Genomic DNA, 18170 nt, shown 5'->3' with positions numbered 1-18170 from the left:
TTGCCAAAAGCGCTCACAAGTTGAATTTCTTATGTATCTTGTCTACGAGCAAAGAGACATGCAATGGAAAGAAGAGTACATAGATTAACATGTAATGGAAATTTGTAGTAGTTCTGTGCCGCCAAAAGTTTGGGCTTTCTGTTGGGAAGCTGGTTCTTAAGAAGATCAACACTTGTAATGTGCTTCAGAAAAGAAGGTCAAATTGGTGTCTTTCCCTTAATATCCGTTTCATATGTTATGCTTGTGGTGAGATGGCTATGCACCTACGAATCTCCTGTTTTTTGTATCATATATTTGGGGATGGTTTACTTCTCTCTTTGGGTGGACACCTCACGATGTGGCAGCATCTTTGGAGACAAGTTTCTTTGGCAGCCAAAGAAGAGGGGAAGGATGTAGTGGAGAACCACACGAGCAGCTATATTATGGATGGTTTGGCAAAAAAGGAATAACAAAATAGTCAATGCAAAAGCCAAATCAAGAGAATAGTTAAATGATAGCCTTATCACCATGGTTGTTTGTTGGGTAAAATCAGCAGAGCTCTTCAAGGATTTCTCAACAGATGATTTATTTAGGGGCTGGAATGCAAATAGCAGCTTTCTCAACTTCTACACTGGTCATTCAAGAAACTTGGGTTAAGCTGCCTGAATTTTGATGGGAGATTGTATAGAAACCCAGGACCATCGGGAATAGGGGATGTTGCAAGAGATAGAGAAGGAAAAGTATTAGCATTAATGCATTATACTCAGGACCAATAGGGGAGGGTGATTCTCTGAGGGCAGAAATTTTGGCACTCTATCAAGGGTTAAGGTTGGCTAAACAGATGGGGGCTAAGACAGATTGAAGTGAAGGTCATTCTAAGCTAATGACAGGGTGGCTGCAAATAAATAGTTTGGGAGTTTCATCTCATAGACAGGTTATGAGGGAAATCTCATGTTTAGCAAGGAAGATGGATGTTGTCTATAGATATGAATTAGGAGATCATCAAATGGGGGATATCTTAGCTAAACAAGGGACAAGTGGGTGGACTTTTTTGAGCAACTTTGTAATGGTTTGTTTCAGATTGTTGGGAAAAACCTGTTTTGAGTGTTATCATTTGTAATTCGTCTTTTATTAATTAACAAAAGTTACTGTTTCCCATAAAAATTGACAAAAAGAAGTAGCTCCGTTAATATGAAAGATTCTGCACTTTAAACTGATATTCCTTGAGTGAACAGTAGCAAAGAGAAAACCTCATGTAAAATATGTTATTTTAGAAACAATTGGACAAGGATTCAACTATGATGATAATGAGGGTAACTATGATGATGATACTTTTGCCATAAATACTGGTTAGAAATATTCATAGAACTCAAGTTCAATAAATACAAAGAAGCTTAATCAAGAACCAAAAAAAAAAGAAAAAAGCATCTAGATCACTTCAATAATACAATTCAATTAATAAATCTAGTGTCTGTAGTTAACAAATAGCATTTACTACTAAGAGTAATAGAAGATTTTACCCAACAATGCAACACCAATAAGTGGTTATGAACAGCTTTCAAGCTCCACTAGAAGATCTTTACCTGAGACCGAAGGACTTCCTTGTACGTCCCAATTTCTCTCAAAGCAATTGTAAATTTGGTCATAACAGGTCCTAGATAAACAAGAATGTTATCATTATTAAAGGAATAGATTTTATTAATAGAAATGAAATATGCATAATGCCAAATACGACAAAAACAACTAAACAAAACATAATTTTCATAACAAACTAAAGAAAAGATTTAATTTAATTTTTTTAGGTAACTGTTAGAGATTTTATTCATTATAAAAAAGAATGTCGTACAAAAACGTGCACCCAGCACGCCATGGATTGTAGGCCAGCCCCTGCTGTCTAGCCTAGCCCATGTCCCTCTTTTTTACCTACTCTTTATACTCTATCATGCTTAATTATATATCATACATGTCCTGGGGGTTATCCCCCCAGTATAGTTATTTGCTTTCTTCTCCTTGTCCCGTTAGCTCATTATCTATCATGTTTTGCTGAAAATTGTATAATGCAAAGAATGAATAACTAGAGAATACCTATTGATCAAAATAAATAAATAAATAACTAGAGAATACCCAAAAAAAGTCGCTGCAAACAAAAAAAAGCAGGCCAACCTAGTGATAGAAAATTCCAAACAGAAACATAACGATCAAAAAAAAAATCTTTAGGTTACAATAATGCATCCTTCATTTGGATGCAGAGAACAGGAGTTTCAGATGGTGGGATTTGTGTGTAAAATTGCAGTTACTGGGGTACACAGCAGTACTAGCCTAAACATCCTCCAAATGTACTTATCCATTCTTCTCCATATGTTGATAAAAGTGTAACAATTAAAAAGAAAACAAAGCTAGAAGCTACAGCCTACAATATTATCCCAATCAATTTGAACTTGGGCAAGACAAATAAGCATGAATTACGAAACAACAGTTCTACCTAGACGGAATGAGGACAAGATATGGGACAATATATATATATATATATATATATATAGAGAGAGAGAGAGAGAGAGAGAACTAGAATATCTGATAGAGAAAGAGAAGAGAGCCATGTTGAAGTATCTCGATATATAGGGGAAAAAAATCTGAATCATGACATCCTCCTCAACTGTTTCATTCTGAAGGTGATGAGGTCTGTTAACAGGCGACATGCAAAATTCAAAAAAAAAAAAGTCTTCTTAAGAGTACTATAATTTTCAGACTCTAATAGTGATATTTCCATGAATCTGAATCAATAATTCAAGATCCATAACTTAGAATCTGCTAGAACAGGAATTCAAGTATACTTATACAGAAGGATAATGATAAAAGCAATGAAACAGAGAAATAGATAAACAAGAGGCTCACCTCCAAAAGCAACACTTATAGGATCATTATGCCCACCTCCAAATGTTTCAAGGGCACTAGCAAAAGCAATATCCCCATCATATCCTTCCCCAAGCCCTTCCCTGCAATTAAAGGACGCCTATGAAATTCTTCATTATCACAAGGCCTATAAGAATGAAAATACAGATTTTATTTAATGGAATCACAAGGAATCTGTATTAGTGTATTTTGTATATGCCTTCCTAGAGATTTTTCAATGGTTTTTATGGCCATACAATCAAATCATATCATAAGAACCCACACCCATTTTATGAGGCATTCTATTCACTATCATTCTCAGGCATGTGAATAAGAACCTAAGAAGAAAGATTCAAGAAAGTGAAGAAAGTAAAGGATTTTTTTTTTCAGAAAGGTAAAGTATAGTATGTTGTATTAATATCAAAAAAATATCCTTTATACAATGTAGTACAAAACAATCCACTAGGGACCTCCAAAAAAGTCCACCCTTAAAAAAGAAGGGTTTTCATTTCTGAATACATGAAATTAAAGAATTATAGGCTTTATAGCACAGCAAAAAATTGTTATGTAGTTTCATTTTTCCTTTCTCTCTTGCATCTTCCTGTTTCTATTACATTTGGAGGGTGTTTGGTGAGTGTTTTAAAAGCACAAGGTCCTTCTAGTGTCCAAGGTGCAACTGTGCAAAGTGTAAGAAAAGGCACACACCTATTTGAAGCAAGGCACAAATTTTTGGAAAAAAGAAAACAATAGGTAAGGCTAAAACAGAGTATATGACATGTAAATTTAGTAATAATAGGAGTGTAAATGGGAAACGCATTATTTTTTATTGATGATATATGTATGTGTTAGTGTATTTGATAGGCAAATACCACTTCAGCTAAAAGGAAACTTTAATAAAACAGTTGTATGCCCAACTGTGACAGAATGAGAGTGTTATGCAGCTAAGAAACAGCATGAGAAAAGATCAGAGGAAAATGAGTGTGGCAGATGTGCAAATGCTTAGATGGATGAGTGGTAAAAATAGGAGGGATAAGCTTAAAAATGAAGTCATACGAAGGAACCTAAGAGTAGCTCCAACTGTGACAGAATGAGAGAAGTAAATTGAAGGTGCACATTGCTTAGGACAAAGGCAACTTATAGAATCAAGAACAAAAAATGTTTAACATCATAATAAATATTTGAAGTAATGCAAATACGAAAAAAATAAAAAGATTGAGAGTTTTACATGTTATATTTATGTATGCTAATTTGAGATAATAGGTTTTTTATAACATTTATTTTAAATTTTAAGTTTATTGCGCCTTGGGCGCAAAATGTCCCTTGCGATTTTAAAACATTGTCCCATATAGATAGGACAAAGCATAGATGATGGGATGATAATGTATGTATAAATGGTTGTGACACATAAACGCAACTAGACCAAAAGCTTTTTTTAAATGATTAAAAAGAAAAAGGAACCGATTACAAACATCAGACAGGGGTGATAAGATAGCACCCATGCCAGCAACCAAACAACAGAACTTCAAATGCACTAAACACAGAAAGAACAAGAAAGACCTCCCCATCCAAAAGCAACTTAGTCATCTCCTTCAAAAACTGTCTTGCCCATCTCCTTCCTCATCACACTCGTCTCCACCTCCCCCTACTAAGGAATCTTCAAACTCAAGATAGATGCCTCACCAAAGAATCACAAGATAGACCAACTGAATATAGAAAACATAAACCAAAACGCAGATAGATGTCTCACCAAAGAAACTAAACACAATAAGCCAATAATAGCAAAACCAACAGACCCCATCAAAACCACCAAATTAACATTTTCAAACTTGGATTTAAAATAACCCTGGCATGTTCACAAAACTTTAATTCATGACACACTAGGAGAACATAAAGTGAAAAAGTAGGCACGATGCAATAAAGAAAGTGCAAGTAGAGGCATACGTGTACTTTCGACATCCTTTATAAAACTTCAGACTTCTCTCCCTTAATGATTCGGCACTTTCCTCCAGGCACTGAATCTGTTTCATCAAGCAAGATAAACCAGTAAAATTACACAACTGCAACTCCTCAAAACTTATTATACATAAATACATACTATGCAAAAAGTGCCAACCCAATTGTCACAAATAGAGAACTATGCTTCTTTTCTTTAGTACAACAAAAAGGACTATGATGCAAATGAGTAATCCTGCAAATTGAACATCCCCTCAAAGAATGGATAGGAATCTAGAAAATGGCATATTCAAATCAATCATATTCTTTTACAGATTTATAACTTCATCACTTCATCACATATTTATAATTTTTTACTTAGCATTGAGTCCTTTTCCTTTTTTTTATTTTTTTAAAGATAATTAAGGATTCATGTGCCACAAATAAAGAAAGCATCTCCTAATGGTTTTATGGATTTTCCATCATCATCTAAACCTTGTCCCAACCATATGAAATCGGCTACATGAATACTGTTTAAACTGGAAATACAAGAGAAGAATAAAATAAAAAACATTGCACTAAAATAAAAAGATAATGGCAGTAAACACAATGGATATTAATGCACCTTATTGCAAATTAAACAGGGACTTACAAGTTCTTTAGCACAACTTCATGAATCTTTTTAATTTAGATGTCAACAGGGCCGTCCCTCTTGCATATTTACACATTGTTAATTAATTATAATCAGAAAACAAATTTTATTTAATAAGACTTGCATATCTTTTCCTGCATATTTGTATCCACAAGCTTAATCTTTCAAATTATGTATGCCATGCTTAATCTTTCAGCTTTTATAATATGTTAGCTTAGTTGATGGGAATTTAATCCGTCATCCTTTTCAAAAGGATAACACCTTTTTTTGGCAAAGAGTAAACACATTTTTTTTCAGGACAGTAGAGGTAGAATATATCAAAAGGTTAAAAAAAGAAAAAGAAATTTTGTTATCAGTATACTTGAAAATTGAAATTTTATAGATATAAATAAAGAATATTGTATCTACAGTTACACTATAAGTGCCAAAACACCACTATTATGGGAGCAACTTGAGCCAGGTTGGGTTGAGCATTTGTTATTATTTTATTGGTAACTGTATAAACTTTATTATTTATAAAAAGTAAAGTATATATCTGTACAAGAGAAAATTCCACCGGTGTGAACCTGTCTTACACTGCCAATACCAAGCTCAGATAAAGGAGGGGTTGTTTCAGGTTGGCAGGTGACATCTAAAAACTTTTGCCAAACTCTTATGCTCATGGAAACCCCATATAGTGATAAGACTTTGATGATGATATCTGTACAAGAGAAACCATGTGCTACACCACCCCTAGTAGCCCCTGCTGCCAGCCCATGTACACCCTCTATCTGCACATTTTAATCAGCTGGATCTCCAGTGGTTACCCTCCAATACATACTAGTTCCATTCACTACTTGTTTCGCAAACTACAAAAGTGTCTTCCATGCTGTTCCCTTCCCTTGGGATCCATCTTATCTTAACTCTCAGCTCCCTTATCCATTTTACTATGTCTCTTGGTAAACTCCTGTAGTCCGGGACTCTGAGTCTTGCTTGCAATCTAATAAACTCTCCAGTGTTATAGTTGAACCACCTTATGCCAAGAGATTAGAGAGATTTAAGGATGCAGCCAGCCTTAATCCATCATCTCAGCTTTTTAGATCGTCCCCTTGACCAATTGGACCTGAGAATAAAACCACCCCCACCCCAAATAAATACTAGTTCTATTCACCACTTGTTTAGCAAAAGTGTCTGCCATGCTGTTCCCTTCCCTTGGGATCCATCTTATCTGAACTCTTAGCTCCCTTATCCATTTTATCATGTTCGCTGGTAAACTCCTGTACTCCAGGCCTTGCTTGCAATCTAATAAACTCTCCGGTGTTATAGTTGAATCACCTTATGCCAAGAGATTAGAATGATTTAAGGATGCAACCAGCTTTAAGCCATCATCTCAGCTTTTAGATCATCCCCTTGACCAATTGGACCCGAGAATAAAACCACCACACCACCCCCAAAAGCATCTCTTATTACCCCCCCCCCAAAATACCCACTCTTCTATCACTTCACATGCTACTTCCATCAAAATTCAATTTGACTTTTGTTTTGATCAGGCAGATGAATTGTTGTTCTTCTTCTTGATGTTGAATTGCTGCCAACCCCTCGCAATATCTTCTAATGTAAAAGGCTCAAATAAAAGCAAAGTTTTGACCCAATGAGCCACCTGGATCACAATATTGATTTGTTAAATTTTGAATGAACCCAAGCACAAACTCAAGCCCAATATTTAAATTCTTCAAATCAGGCAACCTGACTTGCAACCACTACCCCCTTAATTGGCCTAGCCCATGCTAGACACACCATTACATTCACATTACATTGAATCCTTCTTGGGGAATAAAACACCAATACGGAAGAATTCTTTACACCCTTGTTCTGCATGCCCATTTTCCAACCAATTGGCAGTTCTTGGAACCAAGTTAAAAGTTTTTATCAACTTTGAACAGCTTCACTACTTCCCTCATCATGTACCTGTATTTCCATATTTTTTCAGTAGGTAAGTACCTACTTTTCCATGAATTTGTTCCATTCTTTCTTAGCCAATCCACAACCATGTAAGAATCTTCTTCCACCATTGTATCTTTATGCACGAGAGGTTTAGCCAATCTCAAGCCTAGTAGCACTGTTATTAATTTGGCCATTGCCAATCTCAAGCCTAGTGGCACTATAAATTTGCTAAGATACACATTTTGTATGTAATACAATAAGTTATTTATATCAGATCTGGTTATTGATTTTGTATTCAGGACTATAGGTTATGGTGATTCAATTCAGGGAACAATAAATAACCAACCAGGAAGCCCATATAAAAAAAAAAACGGCAATGGCCACCACTTGGAAATTCAAAGGCACCAACAAAATTATCAAAAGGGTAATCTCCCAAACTATTCAGCCATTTCCACTCAAATAACTATTCCAAAAACGAATTTCCTCCTCCTGATTGTTCCTCCACCAGTTCTACTTCTGTCCTTGATACTTCTTGCCCTGTCTGTCTCAATCACCAGCTGCAGTTTCTCACATTTTTTAAAGTGATCCAAAACAAGCATCAAATAGTTCACGTAATGTCTGGTTTCAGCATTTCACTACTTTGGCCATGACTGCTGAACCACAGAAACAAGCCGTCCCAACACACCACCAAGGGAAGTCAAGCAAAAGGCACAAAATCAGCCTTAAGGACTGCAGTTCCAGTCAAACCAAGGTATATTGTTTCTTTTCTATCTTTTCAAATTTTGCTACTGGATCACGTTTGCAATGGTACAGCATTGATGTGAGAGTGAATCTATTTGATTATATATTGCTCTTAGAATCAATGTACATACTTTTTTTCTAACTATCCATTATCCATTCTTTCAGCGTTCTACAAAAGTTTACTGGATCCTTGAATCAACGTACACACTTTTTCTAACCATCCATTATCTATTGCTCTAGGATCCTTGAATCCTTGAGGATCAATTTATATTTATGCATGACTGCCCACCAAAAACACAAATTAAGGACATTTAGCAATTCAAATATTTAAGAGGAAGAGCAGATGCAACAATTGCATTCATCCCGTCCCGTCAAATGTTCAAAGTTCTACAATGTAAAAACATCCCACGGTAGAGAAGATAACAGAGCTTAACCAACACCTAGTGCACGAGGAGTAAGAAACGAAATAAATAAAAATAAAAAAAATAAAAAAAAAACAAATGGTCAAAAAAAAGAGAACTGAACAACGAATCCTTAGAAAAATAAACGCTTCCTTCTAACAAAGAAGAGCTCAAGAAGGAAAAGCATAGCACCTGTTTCCGAAACATCGGAGAATCGTCTAGTTTCGCGAAATGCATGTTGAAACCGCGATTTTTTCTCCTTTCTGCAGCAAATCTTCATTAACATCACACTGAAGCTCAATCCCCCGTATTCGAACCAACCAAATCTTCTAAGTACCCATCAATCACGTAAGCAACTCTCAAAACCAAACTAAATCACGAACCCATCACAATATAAAATCACCATTATTGATTTAGTAGGCACAGAGAAAAAGAAAAGAAATTTTTATCAAGTTCTCCATTTGCAACGAAAATGATCTCCTAACAAGAACCCTGGTGCTGAAACCAACAAACGAAGAATCTCCAGCATGATTTTAAGGCCATGCGTCAACATCGGCGAGTACTTGTTCTTCAATGCTCCAGCTCTGCCACTACCTAAACCCTAGAATAGCAAACAAAACGGTCGAGACAAAACCCTAGAGGAGCAGGAAAAAAACACGACCTTGACGATCAAATTAGAGCTTAATGGATTCTCGGGAATTGAATGGATCGACAAAGCGATTTCATATCGGGAACATTGAAATCCAAATGACAGAGAAATGAGAAGCCTTTTTTTTGTGTTTTAGCTTCTTTTTTTTTTTTTTGGCTTTTTATCTTGACCAGATTTGAAGGAAGCTTTGTCATTAAACAACAGAACCTCTGCGATTTTTCATTTTGGTCCGCTAATGAGAGTATAAAACCCTCCCTAAGACCTAACGCTTAAAGGTTACCCAGTTCCCCTTCTCCCCTTCCTCGCTCTCTCTCCGTTTCCGTTTTTTCTCTCTCTAGATTAAGCATTCACTCACCGACCTGGCATTTTTTAAGAAAGAGATGCTCGCAGTCTCGCACCTTTACAGGACACCCGAGTGGGTCCCACACAACAATAACCTTCTGGCTTAGTACCACTGAAATCATTCATTTCGGGACTCCCTTTACCCTACCTCCTTTTCCGAGGGACCCACGGCCACCACGAGCCGAGCTGCTTTTAACTGCGGTTAAACGAGTTAACTCTCCCCCTATGATTTGTTCGCTCTAACCCCTGACCCTGATATGTCGTTTTTACCGCAGTTAAGTCTGTTTTGCTTCAGAGTTCAGAGGCGCTGTCGGTTAAAAGGATCATAAAGACCACAATAAATGGCAAAAGGTTGGAACTTTCGAGATTAAACCGGAGAAAAATATCAAGAACGAGAGTTGAGCAATGTAGACCCCTGGGCCCTGGGTGAGTGACTGAGTGAAAGTGTCCACTTTTTGACTAGTTGTCAAGAAAATCACGAGTCATGTTGATCCTTACTGCCTCTAAATTCTAAAATTACCGGCAACAGCCTCCTCTCTTTAATCAAGTATTTTTATTAATTCTCCTATTTCATAAATTTTTTATTTTTTATTAGTTTATAAAAGTTTAGGTAGAAGAATCTATCGGATTTTGATAAATGAAATAAAAATAAATTAATAAAATTTTATGAGATAGTAAAAATCATAAATTTCTTACATGGTGTTTGGAAGCGTTGGCGTTTTTCATGATCGATTTTCAAGAAAAAATGCCTATGCTTCTGAGACCTGTTTTCACAAAAGAAAAAAAAAAAAAAAGCAAAATGGTTCTACCACTTAGGCATGAGCAACACTATGTTGTTTGGTAAAGTGATTTTCATCACCATTTTCATGTATGTGCTGACAGGTAAGCACCAAGGTTCAAAATATCGATATGGGCGTATCGGGCGAATCAGTGCAACTTTTTAGTGTTTTTTTTATTCTTTATTTTGCAATTGGTTCAGGGGAGCCGGTTTAGACCTCCTCCACACCCTGAACCGATCATACCCCCGATACACCCACTGTAGAGGCATATCGGAGGGGTTCCGGAACGATACGTATTGACCGATACGGGTCAATACGTGCCGATACTTTAAACCTTGATAAGCACTACATAGGATACACATCAGTCAACCATTGGGGGAAACGGTTCATCGATGCATGAAAATGTCAAATTTGGCGTTTCATGCATCGTTAGGGCCCCGATTTTTTAAGCCAAACAATGAGATACATAGGCATTTTTTGAAACACCTATGTGAATCCGACGTGACACTGTTTTTTAAAAAACGGTTATAGTTCCAAACATCCCTTATGTAATACCAATTTATTATAAATAAAACGAATATTAAATTCAGGCGGAAAAGAGCGTGGAGAAAGTTCCCATCAACACAACAATTGTTGTTGATAATCACTATCAAATAAATTTATAATCAGGTGATGTTTGGCATCGATATTGATTTCCTAAAAATCACTGTCATGTTGAAGGCACATCAACATGAGGTTTCTGTTTGCTTGGCACATACTGGTGATTTTCAGGAAATTGACCCAAAATCAATTATTGAAATCGGCCCCTTTTCAAAGGTCACCATTTTCAATGATTTTTCTGATTTTCAACTGATTCATAATAACATGGCATCAAATAATAACTCCACTATAAAAAATAGTCCGTCCATTGAGAATCAATATCAAATTGGCTCAAATTCAACTTCTCAAAAAATGGCTTACATGACATAAATAATACCAAACAACAAAATTCACGATTTTTGAAAAATCATTGATTTTTAAAAGATCGAAAAAGAAAAACGACATCCAGTACAAAACATCACCCAACTTACCAAGAGAATCAAGAAATTTGTTGGCATTCTTCATTGTTTTTCCTAAGGAAAAAAAAAATCATGGGTGTAGTTATGGCTCATGAAGAATAATGATGTCAATGATAATGACGAGGATAATATATGGAATCAAAAGCGATTCACTTTTTTAAATGTATTGCATCATTGCATGATAAAGTATTCAACCTAATTGTAAAGCTTTATTCAGAACTAAGCAACGTAATAAGCAAACGTCCATGCAGCAGCTATTTCCATATATCTCCGATGGTTTGTCTGAATTTTAAATTAATTGTATATTGATCTTCAGATGACTATTTTATCCAATTCTCCATTGCGATTTCAGCTCATGAGCAATCGACCTATTTAATGCCACCGCAATACTACGTAATAGTATTATTATTAATCATTCTCTTAGGCTGTGTGTGATTTGAAAGAAAATTTAGGAAAACCTGGTAAGCCAAATGCAACCTTGTGAAGTACTCAGTTCATAATTGTATTCGTAGTTCATAATCTGTGGTTTTAAAATCAGTGAAATGGCATTCTCTTTATACAGTAGCAGAAAATATAGTTCACTGATGTAAGCAAGATAACCATTTACGTGTTGTCTCACACATCAATATGGTTCCATTTATGATATCTCTATTTCATTTTGATCTAATCGATCTGTACAAGAGAAAAAAAAATCAAGCCACTGGAAACATCCACCGCTATTAGAACAAAATAAAAGGGGAAGAAGGACGGGAGTTCTCACCTGAAACTTGATCGGCACCAGAGAACAGGAGTTTGACATAGAACACCGGATGCAAGAAACACGAACAATAGAATCTATAGATTTGATTCGGTTACTTGGAACTAGTGAAGTGACTGGCGTCGGAATCCTTATGGAATGCAGAGTCAAAACGGATGCTAGGGAGAAAAAAGGAGAACTATCAGAAGAAGGGAGAAGATAAAGAAGAGCTCAATAAGGTTTCCTCGATCGGTTGAGGATAATGTTAGGGAAATTACATTTACACCTTGCTTTCACGGGTGAGACCCCGCACACGTGTTCGCAAAACTTAAAGCGCTATGGCAAGAATTGGAGGCTTGCTAAAATCGTGGTTTTTGTGGAGTGAGATCTTTTTTTCACTCAGCGGAATCGTGTGCTGGGATAAGTTTTCTCATCCTGATTCAAATGAGAATCAAGCAATAGGTTCACACTAAATGCGATTCTCATCTCGATAATCACAAGAAATGCTAGAATCACTTCCAAGGAGTGATGCCAAACGGGGCCTAAATCGCTTTTATAAAAGTGTTTTCGTAAAAGTGGTTTCATAAAAGTTCTTTAATAAAAGCGTTTCCATAAAAGTTCTTTCATAAAAGTGTTTTCATAAAAGTGTTTTTATAAAAATACTTTCATAAGGGTATATTTTGAAATTTTGAAATAAAATGAAGGACAAAATAGTCACAAATGCACATTTTAAGTGCTTATTAGAGAAAAAGGTTACCAAATGCCCAATATGAAATAAAAAATAAGCACTTGAAAAATTTGGGTGCCAAATGCAAATAAGTTCTTATTCGAATAAGCACTTATTTTTAACATAATCACCCCCAAACATGGCCTTAGTCACGTCAACATGCATGTTCTTTTGGATGGTGCGGTTATAAAATATGACTAACTGTCAAACAAAGATTCATGCAACTGGCTCTATATGATTGGGATAGGCTTAGGAGGGGGTGCAACTTGAATAGGCCCACCTAAGCCCAACCCAACCTGCAACTTTATAAGGCCCCGTTTGGTTCGCGGGAATAGGGGTCTGGAATCAGAATTGGAATGGGCTATTCTAATTCCAACTGTTTGGTTGGGCAGAATTGGAATCCCATTCCCATTCGCATTCCCCCATTTGAGGGAATGGCCATTCCCTGCCCCTCCCTTGGGAATAAAATCCCATTCTTGCTGCTTTTAATTCCTATTCATATTAATGTCTAAACCAAATAGATTATGGGAATGAACCATTCTGATTCCAATTCCGACAATGATTCTGATTCCGATTCCGACTACGAACCAAACGGACCTTAAAATTGGGCTTGGATGTTTAGTTTCAGGCTGGGTTTGGACACACAAATTTGTTTTTTATTTTTGAACTGGGTCTAGACCCTGGCCTTTAGGTAGCATGAATTAGGCATGACATTAACCCAACCTAAAGTCCAGCCTAACTATTTACATGTATATATAAACACATTTTTGAACATATACATATATATATTCATATATGTGCATGCATAAATAAAACATGTACATTTATGTCAAAATTTAATTTGGGCTAATTGACCAATGCAAGTCCAATCTGGGCCCAAGGACAACCGTGAATGCATCAAGTTTCATTGCGGGTAGGGTCCAAATTGAGCTTAAACATGGTTGATTCGTTTGATTGTAACATGAATTGTAGTTGAACCAAGGTTGCCAATCCAATCCTACTACCTAGATCAACAACGGATTATTCAACGGATGTATTTACAATTCAATCATATGATGCATTTTGAATATTTTCTATGTATTAGATCAAAATTTCAATCAATCACATATTATACAGTTTATTTATTCTCATTTATTTATATTTCACAATATGTATTTATTATTAAAGACTTAAACAACATTAAAGATTCAATTGTGATGTATTTTTTTGTTATTGATTTAAGTTTTTTTTTTTTTTACTTCAATTTGCATTTCATGTACCATAAATTTTGCCATTTATATCATGGAAAGGAAAAAAAAATTATAAATATATATGGCATGAGAGAGGGCTAGTTGAAGGTTGGATAGGTCAGTTGGGATTAGGATTAACAATAGGTTCTACCTAAAGTTAAAGAAAAAGAGGAAATAAACGAATGTTATCAGTGGATATTGGTGGGGTGGAAACGTCCCCCAATAAGATCAAGACATGTGGCGACCTTGGTGGATCAGTGTTCACCTCGGATGACCCAACGCTTATCCTATCCTAGCTACCTTCTCAATGGTAGTGAAGGACAACTCGGCATAGCATACAAGCTGAGCTGTATGAGTGAGGAATCACATTTTTCCGAGACGAGTTGCATCAAAAGAAATTCACCCGAGCATTACCATACGTGAAGGCAACCTTCTGTCAATGCGATCGTCCCATTTGCTTATCTTGTTTCTGGGTGGCCCTGGGCTCTTTCTATGTGTGGTTAAACGTGGCATGTGAATCACCTAACCACCAGGTGTCCCATTTGTCAATAATACATGTGACCCCAATTAAAATTAAAAAAAAAAAGGATTTTTAGACTGCACTCTATCTCAGAATTCTGATTTGCAACCCCCTTCTAGTCTATTAGTAGCCCCCTATAAACCGCATCTTATTTGTGAATTTAGCATCAATCCATGGGCAGTATCCTAGCTCCACCCTAGGGGTGGACTGAACTGTAAAAACACTTTTAAATAAAAGTAGATTTCAAACTCATTAGACACATTTTTGCATTGATTGCTATTAAATATACCTCGGCGGTTCTTTTACTAACTTGCTCATTGGAATCCAAAGCCTAAAATATTATCCTGAAGTTGAAATCAGCCCCCCACAAGATAATTTTCCACGTCACACAACATATCCCTATCGTGTATTGGGAACATCTCCCGATGATGCCTCATCATTTTTTATATTATTATCAGGAGATGTTCCCAATACACGGCGGGAATGTGCTATGGAATATTATAGGGGACTGATTTGAACTCATCATCCTTGGCCCTCTGATTTATTCTCCCTTTCAGGTATCTTTGCTTTCTTCCAAGCTGAGTTTGAGCTTCTCTTGAGACTTTTGATAGTCATTGGATACATAACATCTATGTTGTATGTTGACAGGGTCTTGGAAAATGTCATATTCGGTGTATACGTTTTACCTTGTATTTATACATAGTTTAAATGTATATTACAAATGACCAATTAGGCTCGGGGTGGTTCGGGCTACCTGAAGCCTTTGCCCAAACAGCCCAAGCTGGAGTCAAAACCCGCCTATTCAGGCCAAGGTCCAGATTAAGGTTAAAAGCTTAGGTTGGGCTCACAAAATTACAGTTAAGCTTTCGTTGCATTGACAAAAGGGTGCACAACAATACCATCTATAGGTATATTTACATAATTACATTCATATGACGCCCATGTTTGCATGCCTTATAAACTATACTATGAGCCAAAGTATTATATTGTATATCTATACTATAATAAAAAATATGAACGAGGGTGTGGAACATTTCTTAACAAAATGCCCATAATTGTTATTTAGTTTATCTCTAATTATGAAGGTTGAAAATATAATTTTAATTAATACTTTTCACCTCATTTATTCTCCTCTCATTAAATAATAAAAATTAATAAATTATAAAAAATAAAAATAAAAAAAATACATACCTCATTTATCAAAAAGATTGAAAAAAATACATAAATTTTACAAAAAGAAAAACATTTAGGCATATGTATAATATCATATATTTATCATATTAAACAAAAAATAAGCGTACATAACAATATTATTTTTACACAGAAATAGAAAAGTTATAGAAAAATTAAGCACATTTATAACTCCATATTTACACTATTATTAAAAATATGAATAAGATTGTGAAACTTTATTTTGACTAAAATACCCATTTTTTGAATTTAATCCCTATTTAATTGTGAGGTTTAAAATGTAGTTTGAACTGCGATTTTCACCTCATTCAATTTCTTCTCTTTAAATCTTACATTTTTTTAACAAATGAACAAAAAAAATATCAAGAAGATAAAACATTACAAAAAAAAGGAACCCACCCAAGTAGGTTGCCAATGATACCCAAAACTTTGCAGCTCAATATAATGCTTAAATAATCATATTCGGATTTTGCAATCTACATCCGATTAATAGTGAAAAACAAAATATACGTGAATTTAAAAAAAAATTAAATACAATGTTACTGTCATTATCATCATCTAGATTTTACATGCAGTACGTGCATACTTACTAGCATACACAAAACCACAAAAATCAAAGAACTCAAAAGATTCAAAATATGATATGTTAGATAAACTTCTCCCCATGTGCATAAATTAAGTTTTGCTTCAGCTGCCATATACCATCAATAATATATAGTATTGCATTATTTTTATCAGAGAAATTCCTTAGCTCTTTTTTTTTTTTACCTAGATTTGTTCATTTGTAGTGCAAATGTAAATCCCTTGAGATACAAATGTTTTTTTTTTTTTTCTCTTTGGAAAGGAAAACTGAAATATTCATTACTTGTGCCATATACAAAAGAGGACACAGGGTTTTCATCTGGGTTTGAGTGTTATTAAATGAAAAGAATGGAGTCATTTTACAAGTATATAAAAAATTAATGAAACACATACTGTAAAATGGAAATGGATTACCAAACACAATTTATCCAAATAATTTTGAAAAAAAGGATAAATTACAAAGATCCATTGTACTATGGGGTAAGTGACAAATTCCCCCCGTACTTTTATTTGTAACATAGACCCCCTGAATTTTTATGTTGCTACAAAGACCCCCTAACTGTTAAGTCAGTTGATAGAGGTGTTAAATTATCAAAATGCCCTATTTGTCATTTAAGAGGAGTGAAATGAAAATTTAAAAAAATGACGAAACTGGGCAAAGCCATTACCCCTTTTTTCTATTCATCATCCAATCTTTTTTAAATTTTTTTCTTAAACCCTAATATACACAAACATTTTGTTGGAGAAGTATTTGAGGAGAACCCTACATTGCTCTTTGTTGTAACCTGGAAGTTGTTGCCCCCATCTCATCAATGAAAAGCTATCTGGTATGTTATCACCGGAGAAGAACCTATGTTTACGCATGCCATGTCAACTATTTTAATCATATGTTAACTAATATTTTTAGGATTTGTTAAAGTGTAAGTGAAAGGGTAAAATCGTTCAAGAAAATAATAAAACGGGCAGTTTTGAAATTTAAAAAGCTTTAAGCAAATTTTTTCCATGGGGCATTTCTCACGACATAAAAGTATAAATGGGTGTTTGTTGCAAATGAAAGTAGAGTGCAGTATTTGTCACTGACGTATAGTAGATGGTGGTCTTTGTAATTTCCCCCCACCCCGCCCCACCCATGGAAAGCAAAAGAAAATGGTACCTTGACAGATAGGTACATCTTAATACTGACTTATTATAATTTAAATATTCTATTTGTTTAGTAACTTGTCATCATAGACACTTTTAAAAGAAGAAAGAGCTAACACTGGGAAAGAAGTTCTTGGAAGTCTAAAAAGACTGGTTTTATTAGAGTTTTGTCAGACCATCACAGACGAGGCTTATAAAGCGATGGGCCTGGACGGATGGCGTTGATATTAAGCTCCCGGGCATGAAAATCAGCCGGCATCACAAGTAGTTTGATCATTAATTATACACTTCACGAGCATCCCATAAACTGTTGCCTAATTTCCACTTTCCTTTCCGTCAGACTTCTGAACGTTCTCATCCCAACTTAACCCTGCAGCTTTTTAATTGTTTCCTTATCTGTCTTCTCTTTCCTCTGTGTAACGAGTCCATTATTATTATTATTAGTTTGGCTAACCCTTGGCATGTGGTAAAAAGCTCAGTCATTCTTTCTTTTTTAATGAATTCTGGGACCATGTACAGTACAGCGGTGGGTCCAGACTTCAAAAAGGTAAGACACGTTCCTCATATATCGCCTCCTGTTTACGGAGCAAATTCTACTGTTGACAGTCCCAAAAGTCCAGCTACATGTAATCCATCCCCACGGGCCACGACAAGAATATGTATTGACAGAAAGTATACTTGACCCCAGACAAAGGAATGC

General features: G+C 35.5%; 1 protein-coding gene and 1 long non-coding RNA gene across 3 annotated transcripts in view; both read right to left on the bottom strand.

The window, feature by feature from the left end:
• Positions 1–9507, bottom strand: part of LOC148853374 (ADP-ribosylation factor GTPase-activating protein AGD3-like) — a 39406-nt gene extending 29899 nt beyond the window's left edge. For both annotated transcript variants that reach the window (XM_088984778.1, XM_088984779.1), the window contains exons 1-4: positions 8710–9507; positions 4810–4886; positions 2872–2972; positions 1563–1633 (exon numbers count right to left, since the gene is read on the bottom strand). In XM_088984778.1, coding sequence (XP_088840904.1) covers positions 1563–1633; positions 2872–2972; positions 4810–4886; positions 8710–8754 — 294 coding nt within the window. In that variant the 5' untranslated portion in view covers positions 8755–9507. The remainder of the gene's footprint in view (positions 1–1562; positions 1634–2871; positions 2973–4809; positions 4887–8709) is intronic.
• Positions 9508–11194: 1687 nt separating this feature from the next.
• Positions 11195–12332, bottom strand: LOC148853373 (uncharacterized). The gene is made up of 2 exons (XR_016112956.1): positions 12106–12332; positions 11195–11399 (listed from the first exon to the last, which is right to left on the bottom strand). It is a non-coding gene; the product is annotated as an uncharacterized LOC148853373 (long non-coding RNA).
• Between the last annotated feature and the right edge of the window lie 5838 nt (positions 12333–18170).

The sequence above is a fragment of the Nelumbo lutea genome, chromosome 4 (genome assembly GCF_056320005.1).
Source record: "Nelumbo lutea isolate HS-2025 chromosome 4, American lotus-T2T, whole genome shotgun sequence".
Classification (NCBI taxonomy): domain Eukaryota; kingdom Viridiplantae; phylum Streptophyta; class Magnoliopsida; order Proteales; family Nelumbonaceae; genus Nelumbo; species Nelumbo lutea.
Note: the sequence above shows the minus strand (reverse complement) of the source record. Positions and strands in the feature narration are given on the sequence as shown.